We start from the raw sequence: 19383 nt of genomic DNA, 5'->3' as shown, positions 1-19383 counted from the left end.
AATTTAAAAGCACGAATTGAATCGTTTCAAATTACAACTTCGGTTAGTAAACTGTTTTGAGTGAAGTATTTACATAGGATTACAAAAAAAAAATAAAAAAAAGCATCGGTTTTTGAAAACCATATTATGGATCAATTTTCATATTATGGATCAAATTGTGACATATTACGGATCAGTGCGCAAAATCAAGAGATTTTCAACTAAATGCATCTGTATTGCATGGTTTGGTGAAAGTTAACAATGTGCCATATATTACTGCAAAAAATAGCAGTATTAGAGCTGGAAACAAGGGTAAAATGTCCTTTTTTGTGATACTGCATTGTAGTAACTGAGGCATGAACTGTTTTCGCTTCACACCAAGTTTTCCACCCATTTTTGTCTGAAAAAAAATGAAATTTACAAACCTTGATGTTTTATTAGTTTTATCCTTAGTGCTATTGTCTGAAAATGTCAAATCCAATGAATTAAACGGCAGAAATCTACATTCTTTGGAAGTGATCCATAACCGTGGTAAACAATCATGTCCTGGCCCATATTATGGATCACTAGTTAAAAGTGCTAATATTCGGTATTTAGAATCAACAATCAAGAAAAAAAAGTTTTCCAAAGATGAATTCATACTAAATCGAAGCGAACGAGCATGTTTTATGCTATAACATTTGAATTTAATTACCTGTGGCAGCTTATGAATGCTGACGGCACTTCTTACAAAAAACGACCATATAATAATAGCTGTGTGGTACCAACTAAACATTTGTCAAATAGGGGGACATGGGGCAAGAAGGACACCCGGGGCAAAAGTGCCACCTCTAATTTCACGTAGTTCAAATCAATTTTTTGATCTTTAACGCAGGATAAGAATAAATTGAGTACTAATTGAGGGTTGTGTAAATATTACAGTTAAAAATGTTTAGTACAAAAAAAATAGAAAAATGTATTTAACTCACCAATGCAAAAAAATGCGAAATATTATAAGAATGTAAGACTGGAAAACAAGGTTTGACTCCCAATAAATGCAAAAATCATTTGTTTTTCCGTACAGTATTGATAATTTTCAATTGTTTGATATAGCTGTGAGGAAACTTTTCCGAAAAAGTTCTTTTGACATTAAGTTTTACATATATAAAAACAGTATGTCTTATGGGGCAAGAGGGACACCGCAATTTTCTCATATAAAATCACATGAACTTTTATTTTTCTTGTTTAATATTGCATTAAATCAATGCTTCCTACTAAATAAAATCAAAATAAACCATCTTGGACATTCAAATTGGTTTCTGATTTTTTTTCTATTATTGTTACAGTCAAATATGATGAGAACTAAATTAATTTCGTAAAATTACTGTTTAACTATAAGTCAACTTTTATCCCTTAGTTTTTATCTTTACTTACTCTAGAATTTATCGTTTAAATGGGGAAATAATAATACACAAAATTTGTGGCATTTTGCTCTGGTGGTCTTCTTGCCCCATACGAGTGGCAATCTTGCCCCGTGCCTCGTTGAAAAACCTCATAAGAAGGGACATTTTCAAAAATCTCAAATCATCATGTAATTCTTATATTTTTGAAATCTATCGATAACATCATTTAGAACAAGAGGTGAGCTTGCCCCTACACTGGAATAATCTTCAAAAATTGTGCTAATCAACCATGATTTGGACCTATATATCTTAAGGTGTCCTTCTTGCCCCCAGCCCCCCTACAGCGTTATTTAGCGGTTGAATGTTGTGCTTAACATTACAAATGGTAGAAGACAAATAGTACAACATGGGAAAAAATATGTTTAACGTCAACGTTTATGTTTCGAGTGAGTTATACAATGTTGAACGCCAAAGTGATCCGTCACTGTGGGTGATCCGTAACTGTGTGGGCATGGTATTTGCTCTTATGTGTGGAGTACAATCAGCACTTCAACAGCGCGTAATGGGTAAAGTCATATACTTCTGTTCAGATAGTCAGGCTGTTTTAAAAGCTCTTGCTTCGGCCAACTCAAGGTCGAAGCTTGATATCGCATGTCGAACTCAAATTGAGGAACTGAACTCAGTCAACTCTGTAAACCTTGTATGGGTACCTGGCCATTCTTCCATCACTGGAAACGAATTGGCTGATGAGCTAGCTCGCGATGGAGCATCGCATGACTTCATTGGCCCTGAGCCAGCTATTCCAATTTTGAAGTGCTGGGTGAAGCTTCAGATAAATTCTTGGGCGGCAACTCAGCACAATAGTTTGGAATAGTTTGGAGTCGTGTCGTCAAACAAAATTGTACACTACTGAGCCATCTCCAAGGGTGACGAAGTATTTATCAAATATGTCAAAGCAGAATTGCAGTCTCTCTGACTGCCACTGCCGACTCAACTATCACATGGCAAATATTCAGCGAGCTGACTCATTTGTGTGTGATAACTGTGACTCCGATTATGGAACTTCGTATTACCTGATATGTAACTGTCCAGTTTTTGCGCAAATGCGATTCCCATTATTTGGTAAACACTTATTAAGTGAAACTGAATTCAGAATCCTGAATCTTCAGGACATTCTGTTATTCTTAACCCGCTGTGGTAATGAGCTATAGGCTCTCTTTACGCTCATGCGTTTTGCCGTGCCCTTTTTAGGGCGCTGTTCGAACCCATTGCGGTATGGAGCTACATGATCCCATTTCGCTTATGCGATCTTCCCTCTTCAAAGGACCCCACTCCATCTTTCCCTTCCCTTTCCTCTTCCATCGGGTGGAGAACGTGCCTTTGGAGCCGGCCTTCTGATACCTGAAGTTGCACTTAAGAAATTATAATTGCTCAGTTAATTATAAGGCACCTTAAATAGTTTCTTTTATTGTGCTTAAAATTAGATTGAAACCTTCTGTTTATTTAATTGCTTTGCTAAATCGAAAATCGAATCGCTCGCTTGGCAAAGATATAAAAATAAAAATCCAATGCACAGAATAACATATCGTCTTCTTAATGCTACAACTAGATAACATGAAAACCAAAATTTTGAGATGTGCAACTTTGGAACTATGAAAGTTTTTTGTTGTTAACTTAATTTAAGGGGACGATATAGCCACTGCCTTGGCTATCCAATATTCAATCATTGTAATTAATCATTCATCATTTTCTTCTATCTGCCCATCATAAGTGATCCCTTCCACAATTGAATCGTTAGCTGCTGGATTCAAAGTGACCAGTAGTAGAGTAAGGTGAGGCAAAAGTTCGAAGTGGAATAATCAATCTTTCCAGAAAAAAAAGCCAGTATAAAAGAAGTACAACACCTTTAACATATTGGCAACAAATTTGCTTAAATCAAACTTGTGTCGAAATGTTAACCCATTTTATTAGTTCTGAAATTGATTGCCTGTCACAAATTTTTGCCTCATCGGTAGGACAAGAGTTCGAAACCAGTGTGGGGCAAAAATTCTAGTGTGCATTCTCCATCAAACAGCTCTAAGATGCATTATCATTAAAATTTGTTCGGAGGAAAATAAACACTAGATTTTTGCCCTACGTTAATTGTAAAATACAAAAAAAGCATTTTTCGCAAAATTAAGCGAAAACAAAAAAAAACTAGTAAAAACATTTTTAAGTCTCAAACGATTTCTATAATAGTTGGAGTGGTAGTCTCTTACAAAATCATTATTCGAACAACCATGACATTTATAGTATTTGTTTTGTATTGATCGTGGAGCCTTAAAAAAACTTTTGCCCCACTTTACTCTACTGCGAATCCAACTCAAACTACCACTTTTTTACTAGGTACAACAGACCAGCAGTGACTTTCATTAAAAGGCAATTACCATTACAGTTATGGAATGACCATGTTGGTTTGCTTTCCATAATTGCGTCGTCATTGTATTTTACGTGTGTGTTGTCTTTGCATGTCGTTATGGTCAGTGTGTTGTTGTTTGGTCGTTCGATCCGCTAGGAGGCAGATAAATCCGTACGGGGACGATACAGTAAGATACTAGGCAAGATACTATCATAACGAGTTCAATGGTTCGATGTGTTCGATTTGTTTAATATGGTTATGTACCTATATACAAAGAATAGGAAAATTACTGTTTGCTGGTGGAGAAGGAGAATTCCACATAAAGGACGCCAACTGGTATCGCACATATATGAAAACCGAGTTGATGGAAACTTTATTGTGATAACGTCGATAACGATAACAGACGTTATCGTAATAGGCAAGGACGATGGTTTATTGATTAACAACATTTGAATGGGCAGTCCTGAGCCTTGTGGTAACGGCTACGCCTTTTGATCAAAAATTATCAATATTTTTAGGCAAGAGTTTATTCAAACAGGATGTAGGTGTTGCCTAACACAGAACACTTATAAATAATTATATGAAATGTAGTCATGAAAAATATAAAAAAAAGTGCTTTACTTGAACATAAAAACGCACAAAACTAAGTTTAACGTCGAAAAACTTTACAAAACATCACAAATCCGTTGCAAAAGCAATACAGTGCACCTAGCTGATGATAGGCAAGGAGTCGAGGTATATAGGCCATGCAGTAGCGGCATTCGTTGACTCTTCGGAGCCCGCCTAGCTTACCTGGCGTCGGTTGGTTTGTAGGTGACGTCATATTTGTCAACTGGCATCGTGTGCGGATCCATCGAAGTTTGCCATGAAACTCGAACCGCGGTTGGCGATAGGAACGTAATGGTAATGTTTTCCGGTGCACTAGGAATGGATCCTGCGAGTGAGAAGAAAGAAGAAATACGAAATTAAAGGAACGTGTAGTTATTTACTTTCAATTTAAGGACATAATTTTGATAACAGATAACTTGAAAATAAGAAATGATATAATTAAGTCATTCGTTATCATTTACAAGCTTATCATAAAGAAGTATTCCTTCATATTGAAGGAACCGCGACTATAAAGCAAAGCCATGCTGAAGGTTTCTGGGTTCAATTGCCTGTCGCGAAAATGGCAACTGTGCCAATGAAAGCTCTCAATTAATAGCTATGGAAGTGCTCATTCAACACTAAGCTTATATGCAGGCTCTATCCCAGTGAGGATGAAATGCCCAGAATAATAATAAGAAGAAGAAGATTTCTTCATAATCTCATAAAGATAGTTGCTTTTTTCTGAAACACTAAAAATAGGGAGCCGGATCCAATTCTTGGCATTTTTGATTCACTTCGGCAGTGGTGTTTTGTTGAAAGCTACTTGGCCACTGTAGAGGCACCGAGTCTACAGAACAGTCCTAATGCGTGCAACTACATACAAGAGGAGAATGTGATTGTACCTTAAGACTATTTATCGGCCGATGATGAACTGTCTTCTACAGCGATGTGTTAGAGACTAGTTAAGATAGTGGAGATAAATAAAATGTATTGGAAGATCTATTGGATTGATGAAAGAACTATTTGTTAGCTAAACCAGTAAATAATAATTATAAATTGAAATAGCGAGGAGTTAATAAAAAGATTGATTCATATTAAAGCGGAGAGTGAATTAAGTGTATTCAAGGCAAGATAAACTATGATTAATCTATGAAATGAAGTGCTTATTATAAAATGTTGTAGGCTGACGGAGATTGCAGTGTGAAGAGGCAGAAAGATAGACACTATACAATTATTGTCATAGCGAGGAAAACTATCCATGTGAGTTAAAGATATATTATAACTAAGAAATATTTAATTTTAAATGAATAATATAATTGCAGTTATGTGCCGCTGTGAACCACACACTGCTTCAAGGACCAGTTTAAAAGATCCGTAGTAAATTACTTTCAATTTAAGGCCATAATTTTGATAACAGATAACTTGAAACTAAGAAATGATATAATTAAGTCATTCGTTATCATTTACAAGCTTATTATAAAGAAGTATTTCTTCATAATGAAGAAACCGCGGCTATAAAGCAAAGCCATGCTGAAGGTTTCTGGGTTCGATTGCCTGTCGCGAAAATGGCAACTTTGTCAAAGAAAGCTCTCAGTTAATTGCTATGGAAGTGCTCATTCAACACTAAGCTGAGATGCAGGCTCTATCCCAGTGAGGACGAAATGCCCAGAATAAGAAGAAGAAGATTTCTTCATAATCGCATAAAGATAGTTGCTTTTTTTCTGAATCACTAAAAATAGGGAGCCGGATTCAATTCTTGGCACTTTTAATTCACTTTGGCAGTGGCTTTTTGTTGAAAGCAACTTGGCCACATTAAAAATAAAATAAAAAAGTTGGTAAGTATTTTGAAGGCGCGCATAATTTTAATATGACTCTCACATATCCACTTAATCCACTAATGGACCTTCTTCAGAGCTCGATATTAGAAAAAGGTCTCATCCCGGGCTAGAACGAAAACGATCATTCAAAAGTAATTGTGTTGACTACTTTTCAAAATGTGAAGCCGAAAAAAAGATAGGGAGCCGGATCCTCTTTTTGGCACTTTTGATTCCCTTTGGCAGTGGTTTTTTTTTAAGCTGCTGAGTATATACTTGACCACAATATCCACCGTATTGAAGTGCTGCTTATTGCACAGTTTCAGACGATTCGGTCAAGAAAAACCCCCCCTGCCAAAGTGAATCAGGGAAGTGCCCAAGTAGCTCTGCACCCTAGTTATCGATAATTCTTGCCAATGATTACTTTGAAGACTGATATGCATGAATTACAGGGCTATTATACGGCTATTAAGGGTCATGTCAGCTGTATAATAGCACTATATTAGCATACAAAACGAATTCAAATGCAATTTGGTTACTTGGGCCATGCGATGATGATTTTTTACATTTTCATTAAAAAAAAACTTCCAGAAACTAGCATAACATTCTGAGTAAGTATCTAAGACAAACCCTGCCAGGTCAAAGTGTGAACATAAAACCAATTTCCAGTAAAAATAATACTAAAAATTTCGGCAAGGACATTTGACCACTCATTAATATCTACGTGTAAGGAATTCGATTCGCTACAACAAATATAAAATTTATTCAACTGGTCCTGTTCAAACAAAGCATTTGACAGTGGCACATGGAGGTTGAATTGTATAAATGCAAAAAAAAGTTATAATTCAACTTATAGAGCTAAAATAATTCAAAGGTATCTATTAAATCGTAGACTTCTGGTAAATTTTCAGAATGATGGTTTTTCATAGGGTAGCATATTGGGATCAATATTAATGTATGCGCCAATCAATTTTTGCTTCTTATAGCTCTTAAACCAGATATTTTTTTTTTTAAATTCGATAGCCTTCATTCGTCAGAGCAACAAGATTTCTGATAAAAATTCAACACTTTCCATCCCAACTGAAGAAGGCATATACACTAAATATTTCCATTGTATGCTAGGTATGCTTGCTTAACCATTCAATGTTGGAGCAGAGTGGCGTGAAAATATTCAGAAAATGTGAAAGAAAAGCAAAACATCGAAGCCTGTCATTGGCGTCGCTTGCGTGTCACTCAGCATGGATATGAGCTAACCGTGCTCACCGAGATGGGCGAAAAAAAGGTAAATATTTACATTGATCACATAAGAAAACGTGTCTCGTCGATTTCCCGCCTTAGCCATCATCGTCCTCATCAATGCCGATGTCGCCGATGAGCGTAGTTTACTGTAGCGCCATTTCCCCGCCACCTCTCTCTTCCGGTGGAATGGAAATACATAGCACTAGGTACGTCTCGCCGAGATTTGCTGATGTTGATTTGATTGAGAAAACGTTTTCCATGGTGGTTGAATATTTGTCTGGTGCGGAATGGGTGGGAGTTGTTTCACCCTTCAGGAGAATGTGATGGATGTGAACGAGGTGGAGTGTTAACGAGATTTTAATGCTTATCGTATGATATAGATTTAACAGGGAACGGGAATGACTGGTTTCGGTTGATAGATTTCTGCATACGGAAATGATGTTTTGAAGGAATGTTGCAAAGTAGATAAAGCTATGCAGATTTATTTTCGAACTTTGAAATTATACGATGTTCAGAGGTGCCAACTTAAAAAAATATTGAATGGGGCAGAAATTACCTATCGAGAAAAGAAAATTACTGGTCCAAGGGACGATTTGCTTTTTGAATAAAGCACCACACTAGACAATGGACTAGCATGCAATGCACAGTGGCACAGTCGAAATACATTGCTGACAACAAATTTTCCGCGAGAATCGAACCCACACTCCGTGTATCGATGTGGCTAAATACTTGCACGGCCGCTAAGTAAGGTATCACATTATTTTCTTTTTTTTTATCCTTTTTAAATATCATTCCAAATATTACCTTCATTACTTATAACTGTTCTGTGTTAGACAACACTATCATCCTAATTAAGTAAAACATATTCAAGTGTTTATTAACATTTCGTTAACAACATATTACATTCCATTTGACGTAGCAGTTCAGATTTTTTACAGGTGAGTTGATTTCACCTGCATATTAGGGAAAAAACCGCTTTCTTTTTACTTAACCTAACTTAACCTAAATATATAACGCATTAATCGTGAAAATCAAAGGTTGTAAAGATTTTTGCCTGAAATATTATTTATTTTATTTGGCATATATTCCAATGTTTCAATATTGGATATTCTATGTAACTCATTAGTACTATACCAGGAAGGAAGCTTCAGAATCATTTTCAAAATTTTATATTGAATTCTCTGCAGAGCTTTCTACCTGGTAATGCAACAGCTAGTCCATATTGGTACGGCATACAGCATGGCTGGCCTGAAAATTTGTTTGAATATCAAAAGCTTGTACTTAAGACAAAGTTTTGATTTTCTAATAATAAGGGGATAGAGACATTTTACATATTTATTACATTTGGCTTGAATGCCCTCAATGTGATTTTTGAAAGTTAAATTCTGATCTAGCATGAGCCCTAGATACTTAACTTCATTTGACCAATTTATTGGAACCCCTCTCATCGTGACAACATGTCTACTTGAAGGTTTTTAAAAAAAGAGCTTTTGGTTTATGTGGGAATATTATGAGTTGAGTTTTAGAAGCATTAGGAGAAATCTTCCATTTGTTTCCACTACAGATGAAACGCAGGCTTCGTCCTTTGGCGGAGAGGCCTGTATCATCCGCAAACAAGGATTTTTGACATCCCTGAGGTAACTCAAGTAAGTCAGATGTGAAAATATTGTATAATATTGGTCCCAAAATGCTGCCTTGGGGAACACCAGCTCTTACAGGAAGTCTTTCAGATCTGGAGTTCTGATAATTAACCTGAAGTGTACGATTTGACAGATAACTTTTAATTATTCTAACGATGCATGTTGAAAAATTTAAGTTTTTTAATTTTACGATCAAACCTTCATGCCAAACACTGTCGAATGCTTTTTCTATGTCTAGAAGAGCAAGACTAGTAGAATAGCCTTCCGATTTGTTGAAACGTATCAAATTTGTTACACGTAAAAGTTGATGAGTTGTCGAATGCCCATGGCGGAATCCGAACTGTTCATAGGCAAATATTGAATTTTCGTTGATGTGGGCCATCATTCTGTTCAAAATGACCTTTTCAAAAAGTTTACTGATGGAGGAAAGCAAACTGATTGGACGATAGCTAGAAGCTTCTGCAGGATTTTTGTCTGGTTTTAAAATAGGAAAAACCTTAGCATTTTTCCATTTGTCAGGAAAATATGCTAATTGAAAACATTTGTTAAATATATCAACTAAGAATGATAAGCTACTTTCTGGAAGTTTCTTGATGAGGATGTAGAAAAGTCCATCATCGCCAAATCAGTCTCCCAGGAATTTTCAAAAACGTTCCTTTGATTGAGAATATTTTCGAAATCCTGAATAACTTGATTTTCAATTGGACTAGTAAGTCCCAAATTAAATTGTGCGCGCTTTCAAACTGCATAGCAAGTTTTTGAGCTTTTTCGCAATTCGTTAGTAATAATTTGTTTTCCTCTTTCAATGCCGGTATTGGCTTCCGAGTTTTTTTTTTCAAAATTTAAGATAATTTCCAAAAGGGCTTAGTGCCAGGGTCCAATTCAGAAATCTTTATTTTCAAAATTTTTGTTTCTTAATTGTGCAAAACGTTTCTTGATTTCTTTCTGTAAATTCTGCCATATGATTTTCATAGCAGGATCGCGAGTGCGTTGAAATTGCCCGTTTTTAAAGCGGATCAAGAGTATAAGATCGTCGTCTATAATCACGGATTCAAATTTTACTTTATATTTTGGAATTGCAATGCTCCTGGCTTTAACAATGGAATTTGTTAAAGTTTCAAGATTATTGTCAATATCAAGTTTTATTTGTAAAGAAATGTTAGCATCAAGATTAGAGTCAATATACGTTTCATATATATTCCAGTCGGCTGGAAAATAATTGAAAGTGGAGCTGATAGGATTGAGAATCGCTTCATGGGATATTTGAAATGTAACAGGGACATGATCAGCATCAAAATCAGCATGAGTAATTAATTGGCTACAAAGATGACTAGAGTCGGTTAAGACCAAGTCAATCGTAGATAGATTCTAGAAGAGGAAAAACACGTAGGGCTATCAGGGTATTGAATTGACAAATATCCTGAAGAGCACTCATCAAATAAAATTCTGCCGTTAGAATTAATTTGAGAATCAAAGTCACCAATGACAAACATTTTTGACTTATTGCGAGTTAATTTTCGCAAGTCAGTTTGGAGCAAATTAACTTACTGTCCAGAGCATTAATTGCGGAAAGGCAAATAGGCAGCTATGAAAGTATATTTACTAAGCTGTGTTTCAACAGAAACACCTAAAGTTTCAAAACCTTTAGTTTCAAATGACGAAATCAATTGATGTTTTATACGCCTATGAATGATGATTGCAACTCCCCCACATGCCCCATTAACTCGATCATTACGATAAACAAAAAAGTTAGGATCTTTATAAAGTTTGGATCCAGGTTTTAAATATGTTTCCGTTTCAACCGAGTTTTAGCAATTACAATCATCTCCCAAGAAACATCACGTTCGACACTGGATGGCAATTTTACTGTCATCAAAGTTTTCGATATAATCGTTGTTTCAAATATCAATTTTGTCTTCTCTTGCTCTGCTTTCTTACCTGAAAGACCTTCGTAAACAGAAAATTAACTGACACGGAAATAACTATCGTTGATGAAAGCCATTATAATACTGTATATAAAACTTAAGGCTTGACTTTTCATATCAAAACAGCAAACTGACACGATACACCTCCAAGGCACACAACACATCAAACACAGAATCATGCTAGGATATTTCGAAACCACAACTCCCAACGGATGTGGGTTGAGTGAAAACGAGCCACGTGGATGGCTTTAATGAGCCAAGTTGGTCGTATACTTAATTAGAATCCGTGAGAAAGTTGATTTTCCGCTTTAAAACTAGACTGAAGTTAGTGCTGGTGCTAAACAGGGGCTAATACGTTGCCGACAGCTGTTTTCATTTTTTGTTTACGTTCACAGCGGTATAAAACAGGGGCTATAAATTTTGCATTTTTACCCATCAGTGTCTGACAAACGGAAGAATCCATAAATCTTCATTAGAGAGCTCACGATCAAACTGCACGCAGTAGTCAGCCGGTGGCTTAGGCACACGGGTTCAGGCAGGGTTCAACGTGCTTTTTGCTCATTTGGTAAGCGAATTTGGCCCCTAGGGAAAACACAGGATGGAAATCAAATTGACGAAATGGGCAATCAACGAAGCCTCTATAATGAGGAAAAACATTCCTTCGATTGCCAATTTGACTTTTCGGGGAGTGAGGAAATCGATTTGATTCATTTCATCGCTTCCAGCTCCCAGAAGAAATGAATATTGATTTTGATGGTTCCAATTACTGATAACGTAGTTGGGAATGGGTCAAAGTCGGAATCATAAATACTTAATTTGGAAGTTAATTTACAAATGAACAAACACATTTAGGATATTATCATTCCCAGAGAACTGTGAATCAATAATCAACTGAGTTCCCCTTCTTAGGGATGACATTCAATCAATGTTCACAATGAGAAAAAAGGAATCGAATAGTTTTGAAGACACTTAAGGCCTCAGTGAAGTATCAGAAACCATATAAAATAAATCATTCTGTTTAAGTCTTTAAAACACTTAACTTTCGAATGGTGGATAAAGATTTTGATTCCGCAACATAAATAATTTTAAATAAATAAAAATGTGTGCGCACTGCGTGATTCTTATTGTAATTGTAATTGTATTAAAATTGTAATTCGAAATTCAAAACTTTTATACATGTTTTATATTTACAACGCGTGCAAATTTTTGAAAAACGAATCTATTATGCAACCACGATTGGTCGTATCCCTTTCAGAGAAACAAAGTTGATTCAATTTCTAACAATCTCCGTTTATATACGAGGAATTCACAGTTTGAAATGAATAATTCAATCGGAGTCTAATCCTTTCTCAATTTCAAGCCATCCCTTCAGTACTTTAACCATTCATTGCGCATTGGATAGAAATCATTTCCATTTCACTAACCATGATGTCAATGTTGTAAGAGAGCCGTCCAAAGTAATTTTCCAACGCAGAACAGAACTGAAGAGGATTAATTAAGATTTACAGTGATTTGTTCTCCTAAACGAGAATGATTGCGCACCAGTAGAGAGCTTCTCAAGTTGTGGAAACACAACTTCACTATCTTTAGCAGGGGTTGGCTGTTAGAACCATATCATGCGTAATGGAGGACAGATTGAAGATAAGGATTCCAAAAGCAAAATATATATTTTTTTTGCTGGTTCTCATCGAACAGCCATTAGCAGAATTCATTCTAGGATAAAATTCTTTGCAAAGTTTATTCCAATTATCGTGACCAACTCGCACATCTTGCTATTGGGGTTCGATCTTAATTGAGTGAGCCAGCTATGTTGGTGGCAATGCCTTTCTATTTGCTCTCCACAACTGTGGCCAGACATATGCAGCGAACTGCTGTTCGAAGTTTCTTGAAGTCAGTTTCCTTTAGCTAGTGTCTGCTTAGCGGCTATGAAACGGACAAGTTTTAGAATTAATTAGTTTCAGCAATGCAAGAACTTACATGCTATCCGATTAAACTATTCCTTGATTGGCATACCAAGCATACTGAATAAAACTAATTATTATACAAATAATACCATACTGTTCCGCTGCAGCGGGTCTAAGTGGGGTGGGGTGGGGGTTGTAAAATGAGATAACTTTGAAGGCAATTTAGCACCACTTGCACAATAACCCGCAGCATCAGAGTAACTTTGTTCCCAAGCTGAAACTCATGGAAAATGAATACCATATCATTGTATTACAATGGAATATTAACATACAAACGTATGACCCATAAAAAAGCGAAAATCATCATCTATGGTAGTTTAAATATAGGAAATGAAAAAACAAATATTTATGAGCTGATTTCATTAACCTGATGTGAATCTGTTTTTCGTTTTGTACATATTTTTTAACTGTTCATTTTCTCATATGAGAGAGAATCTAGAAGCATGCCTTCTAAATATATCATGTAGCCCTCTAGTTCAGCAACATTGTGATGAAAAGTTTTAAAACATCAACGATCTGATGAAATTCTTAAAGGTGTTGGCACTTTTTAAATGATAGAAACTGTTTATATCCGAAACACTGGATACATAAACATGGTTTAGTCTAAACTATGTATTTTGAAGAACCGTGATTTCGGTTTAATTACAGTCAGTGACGTAAGTTAGTACCGCAAAACGGGGGTAACTTTGATAGTTTTTTTAGAAGAAAACTTGAATATTTATGCATGCTGTTTCCAAGAATTATAATTTATATTTTTAAAACAAGTACTGGCATCCTAGCTATCGATTGCAGTTGACAGATTTCCAAAAGATTTATTCTTAATGAATATATAATTTTTCGAAAGTCGGTTTTTTGTTTTGGGGTAACTTTGATAATGGAGTACAAATCGAACAAAATTGAATGAATTACGGTACATTTATAGGGCGTTGCATACTTCTAGGCGTTTATTGCTATATGGAAATTTCTTACTTAGATTACAAAAATGACCCCAGTTTGCAAAAATGATTTTCGCTAAGAGATTTGAGACCGAATTCATGTTCTACTATAACTAGGCTGTCAAGAATAAGTGACGAACTCATTATGATTTCATCAAATAGTGGTCGTAGAACTTGTTTGTAAGCGTTTCAGAAATGCTAAAATCTCACAAATTTTTAATATTTGCATGAACATCTTCAAATGTACTTGATTCCAACGAAAACAGCTTTGACATGACGTGTCATACTAATACTCTTAACATTTGCATTCGTTTTGCTTAACTGATTAACAGAATTTTTTTTTGTTGAATCGTTTAGTATGTTGTGGATCTCGCACTATCAAAGTTACCCGCATTATCAAAGTTACCCCGTTTTACGGTAACCAAATGCTGTTTTTCCATACAAAATGCTCAAGTTTGGGGGGCTGTACCTCATCTTCTGGTAGTCCAAATTGGCTGAAATTTGGATGATGAACTACAAATAACTTCAAGTTTTGCTAGTAAAGGAATTATTACATTGCAGTCATTTTCCATAGAGTTGCAGAGGGTTGTTCAAAGACAAAAGTAAGTAACCGAGAGACTTTTTAACTTAATTCGATAATGGTAAGTCTTGGAAAGTTGGTTTGTTCTGCAAATTTGTGTGACTTCTGAAATTGAACAACTTTGTCAAACAGACTAACAACCCACAACTTACCATTTTCGAATTAAATAAAAAAGTCTCTCGGTTACTTACTTTTGTCTTTGAACAACCCTCTGAAACTCTATGGAAAATGACTGCGATGTAATAATTCCTTCACAGGCAAAACTTCAAGTTATTTGTAGTTTGTCATCCAATTTTCAGCTGATTCTACCAGAAGCTGAGATACAGCACCCCAAACTTGAGTATTTTGTATGAATAAACAGCATTTGGTTACTAACTTATGTCACTGACTGTATGTATGATAGGCGGCTCTGTATGATGGTGATGATGTTTTGTTATACCATCTATTGTAGCAAGGCATCTGCCTTTAGCACTGACATAATCTGAAAAGCCATTTGATCAAGATTGTATTGTTGTTTGTGATCAGTCAGTCTCCTGTATGAGGGCCAAAAACGGTTGTGTGGACCCGCAAGCAGAGACACTTGCACGAAACCCGCGCCAGGGGAAGAGAATCTCCTTCTAGAAGAAAGTTTTCAAGCCTCGTTTGACGGAATACTCCTAATAGATGGGGTCCACTCAGAAATAAATTAAGTCTTTGATGCTTATTTTTCATGCAAAATGCAGATTTGCCTAGGTTCATGCATAAAGTATCAAAAATGCAAGAAGGCAGAATCAACTTTATGCAGTTTAGTTTAGCAATGACTATTTTTTAGTTATTTTGAATTTAAAACGTAGATTTGTCAGCCACTCGAAAATGCATAGTTTTTATACATTTTGAGACTATTGTCGACCGGTTGGAGATTAGTAATTAATGAAATTATTAACGTAAAATTTTAAATAGCAGCTCATTATGTTGAGCCTTTAATGGGCGAATTTTATTAATTCAATATATATACATTCAGAAAATTACACAATAAATAAATTCATGTTGTTTGAGCCGGCAGCTAGCAGATCTTTTTCCTGCAACTTGACTGACAAAATATATGCAGGAAATTGTGAAAATCAAAGTTATAACACAATCTCAGGAAGAACTTCCTCAAACTGGTGCCAGCTCTAGTCTTTCGTAACTGCGAAAACTTAATATAATAGCGGCCGGATCATATTTTTGATTTGATGGCCATCCTTAAATGTATCCTTTTTGTCGCTTAACTCAATGTAGTAAAAACAAATCTGAAGATTAGACGAAAAATGCATATATCATAGAAATCGCAATGCATAAATCACGTTAAGTTCTCAAATGAATAAAATTAAGTCATTTCGTTAAGGTGAAGATGAATCGAAGCCAAAGATCAAATTTTCAAGAGCACGGATCTGGAGAACCAAACACCCGTTTGAGCTGAAAACCTTATCGATTGGTCACCATCAGTGAGTGACCAATCGATTAAGTTTTCAGCTCAAACGGATGTTTGGTTCTCCAGATCCGTGCTCTTGAAAATTTGAGGTTTGGCTTCGATTTATCTTCACCTTAATTCCATGATTTCTGAGTATCGAAAGCCCGCCCTAAATCCACGAAATGCTAACAACAGAGCAGTCCCAAGCTCCATGTCCAAATCGTTTCAATCGGGAGCTCTAATGGTCCCAACTCAAAATACAGTCAGGTCTCCTATTAGACACATGGTTGGGGGGCGTAATAGGAATCTGCGTTATAGGAGACGTAGCTGCTTATGGGATTTCATCACTTTGGGGGTGTCGATGATTATCGAAGTTTCAGTGCTAAGTACGATCTACCTTTAGGAGTTGAGGATCATCCTTTTAGTTGAGAACTTGGCCGTTAGAAGCTCTTTTTCTGATTTGCACTATATGAACCATGAGGGATAAGAATGCAAAATTTTGTAACATATGATATCTCTAGATCCTGATGTTTTGGAAGGTTGGTGTCTTCGGAAAAATTGTTCAGTAGCTCAAGGGCTGACATGCGGTGGTCATTCAGATACGGAATTACGCCACTAGGCGGCGCTAGTAAGCAAAGAATTTTTGTTTTGCGCATAGCTCAGTAGCATGACCACTTAGAGAGATGGCGTCTTCGGCAAAGTTGCTCAGTATCACAAGGTCTAACATTATTTGAGCCGAAAGTTTCGAAATTTTGCCACTAGGCGGCGCTAGTGAGCAAATAATTTTTGTTTCGCGGATAGCTCAGTAACCTGACCACTTAGAAAGATGGCGTCTTCGGCAAAGTTGCTCAGTATCACAAGGCCTAACATTATTTCAGCCGAAAGTTTCAAAATGTTGCCACTAGGCGGCGCTAGTAAGCAAATAATTTTTGTTTTGCGGACAGCTCAGTAGCCTGACCACTTAGAAAGATGGCGTCTTCGGCAAAGTTGCTCAGTATCACAAGGGCTAACATTATTTGAGCCGAAAGTTTCAAAATTTTGCCATTTGGCAGTGCTAGTGAGCAAATAATTTTTATTTCGCGGACAGCTCAGTAGCCTGACCACTTAGAAAGATGGTGTCTTCGGCAAAGTTGCTTAGTATAACAAGGGCTAACATTATTTGAGCCAAAAGTTTCGAAATTTGGCCACTAAGCGGTGCTAGTCAGCAAATATTTTTTGTTTCGTGGACAGCTATCACAAGGGCTATCGATTGTCCTCGCATTGTCACGTTTAAGTAAAAGTGCCAAGAGAAAAATATATACCGTAATCCGGGGTAACATTGATCATTTTTCTGAATGTTTCTTTAATATTTCGTTTGGAAATGCAAATGTTGCAAATTTTATATTTTTAAAACAAGTACTGCCACCCATAGCTCGAGACAATATACTGTATTTTGTTAATTGAAAGATTTAAGTATGTTAAAAAAAATGTTTTAGGCGATTTTTTGAATTATCTGATATGGGGTAACATTGATCACATATTTAAACAAAGTTCGGTAATACTGAAATGTCGTTACTTACTTAAACCATGGCCCCTGAAGCCGAATATGAAGGCCAAACGCTTACAAGTCATTTACTTTTTGAGTTATTTTAAGGTAAAGATGCAGCGAAGCCAAACCTCAAATTTCCAAGAGCACAAATCTGGAGAACCAAACATCCGTTTGAGCTGAAAACTTAATCGATTGGTCACTAGCTGGTGGTGACCAATCGATTAAGTTTACAGCTCAAACGGGTGTTCAGTTCTTCAGATTTGTGCTCTTGAAAATTTGAAGATTGGCTTCGATTCATCTTCACCTTAAAATTAAAAACACCTCGAACCACGGAATACGCCTAAAGGTAGGCAATTTCCTAAGGGAATTCTACATTCTTAACAGTAATTTGGTAATGTTGCCTAATTGAGCATACTTATAAAAGTTTTGACAACGGAATCGTTTTCGGCGATGTCATTTTTAATAAGAATCACATTTTCCTTGCTTATATCTTTTGCAGAACTTGTGTGAGACATGAATCTTCGGTAGTGTCATCCTTAACAATTAAAATCATTATTTCAAAAAGTTGATAAATTTACGTATAAGGTGAACTCAATTTTCTCAAAAACATTAACTTTCATTAGCTCAAGAATATAAGAAAGAGAAGCACCATTCATAATTTGGAAATGTTTCATCAATAAATGATAATACGTATTTTTGATGAGATGAGTCTTGCCGATCAATGTTACCCCGCTGATCAATGATACCCCGGATTACGGTACATTATTTTTTACAATCGGATAAAAGTTTGGCTAGTATCCTAGTATTTTCGACAGATTGGAAGAATTTTCGATCAATTACACAGCGTAACAAAAATGACACTTTTGCGTGTCTCAAGGATCAAATTATGTGTCTCTAGTAGATTTGGGGTTGCTGTATATGATGCCGTTCTCAGAAATGTTCCAGCACGTCACAATTTTTAGCTACATGTCGCTAAAATTGTATAAAATACTGTTTTTATTGATGTTTACATTAAATTTAAGGTATGATTTATCAATTTTGTTTGTGATCTAATACACAAAACATACAAAATGTGACTTGAACTTTCAATTCAGATGTAATTTGGTTGGAATTGCACGATTAAATTTAGAATAAATCGATTTTAACAATATGCTTGCAGTCTCCATACAAAATTCTTCGTTTCTCTTATATGGCAAAATACAATACTTTTCGAAACCATCAAAAAATGACATTTGAATATCTAAAGTATTATGAATTTATGGATAATAGTTGTTATACACATAAAGTTCGAATTCTGTGGCAAATTGAGTGAATAAATTGCCATACAAGCGGGCAAACTTGCATGCAAGTTGGCTGAAATAGTCAAATTTTGCATTTTTAACAGTTAATATCTCAAAAACTAGACGTACTATGATATTTCTGAAAACGGCAATGGATTAAGCAACCCTTGTTTTACTAAATAGCGGTATTTTGGTGCTTGAGACAAAAACGTGTTCCGCAGTGTTATTTGATGAGCAAAAGTGAAGATCCGTTAACTACTCAAATGTGTGATCGTTAGCTATTTATATGAACCAAAGAAAAAAATGTGTTTGTTTATTTTTATAACTTCATTGCATGAACCTCATTTCTTGAACATTTTCCATGATATGAATTGGATAGAAATGAAGTTAGGTTGGAATGTCAGTCACCAGATACCATCTTTCTAAGTGCTCAAACTACTGAGCCATGCGCAGAACAAAAAATCCAAGCTCACTAGCGCCGCCTATTACACTATGGGCGGTTTTCATATAGAATGGCAGCCAAAAATATTTTTGCCATCTCATGTCATATTTATGAGTTTTGTAATACAAATTTGATATGTGTTTTCAATGAACAAGTTTTCGAGACCAAATTTTGAAAAAGGCTCATAGCGAAAAAATGCGTTTTTTACTGATTATGCATATAGGCCACTTATGCACTTAACGTTGTGAAAATCATTTTAA

General features: G+C 35.8%; 1 protein-coding gene across 4 annotated transcripts in view; it reads right to left on the bottom strand.

Moving 5' to 3' along the window:
* The window catches only part of LOC5569059, a 288587-nt gene that overhangs the window by 246351 nt on the left and 22853 nt on the right, over positions 1-19383 (bottom strand). For all 4 annotated transcript variants that reach the window (XM_021843203.1, XM_021843205.1, XM_021843206.1 and 1 more), the window contains one exon: positions 4552-4693. In XM_021843203.1, coding sequence (XP_021698895.1) covers positions 4552-4693 — 142 coding nt within the window. The remainder of the gene's footprint in view (positions 1-4551; positions 4694-19383) is intronic.

The sequence above is a fragment of the Aedes aegypti genome, chromosome 2, assembly GCF_002204515.2.
Source record: "Aedes aegypti strain LVP_AGWG chromosome 2, AaegL5.0 Primary Assembly, whole genome shotgun sequence".
Classification (NCBI taxonomy): Eukaryota; Metazoa; Arthropoda; class Insecta; order Diptera; family Culicidae; genus Aedes; species Aedes aegypti.
The sequence above is the reverse complement of the archived record's forward strand: the minus strand, read 5'-3'. Positions and strand labels throughout refer to the sequence as shown.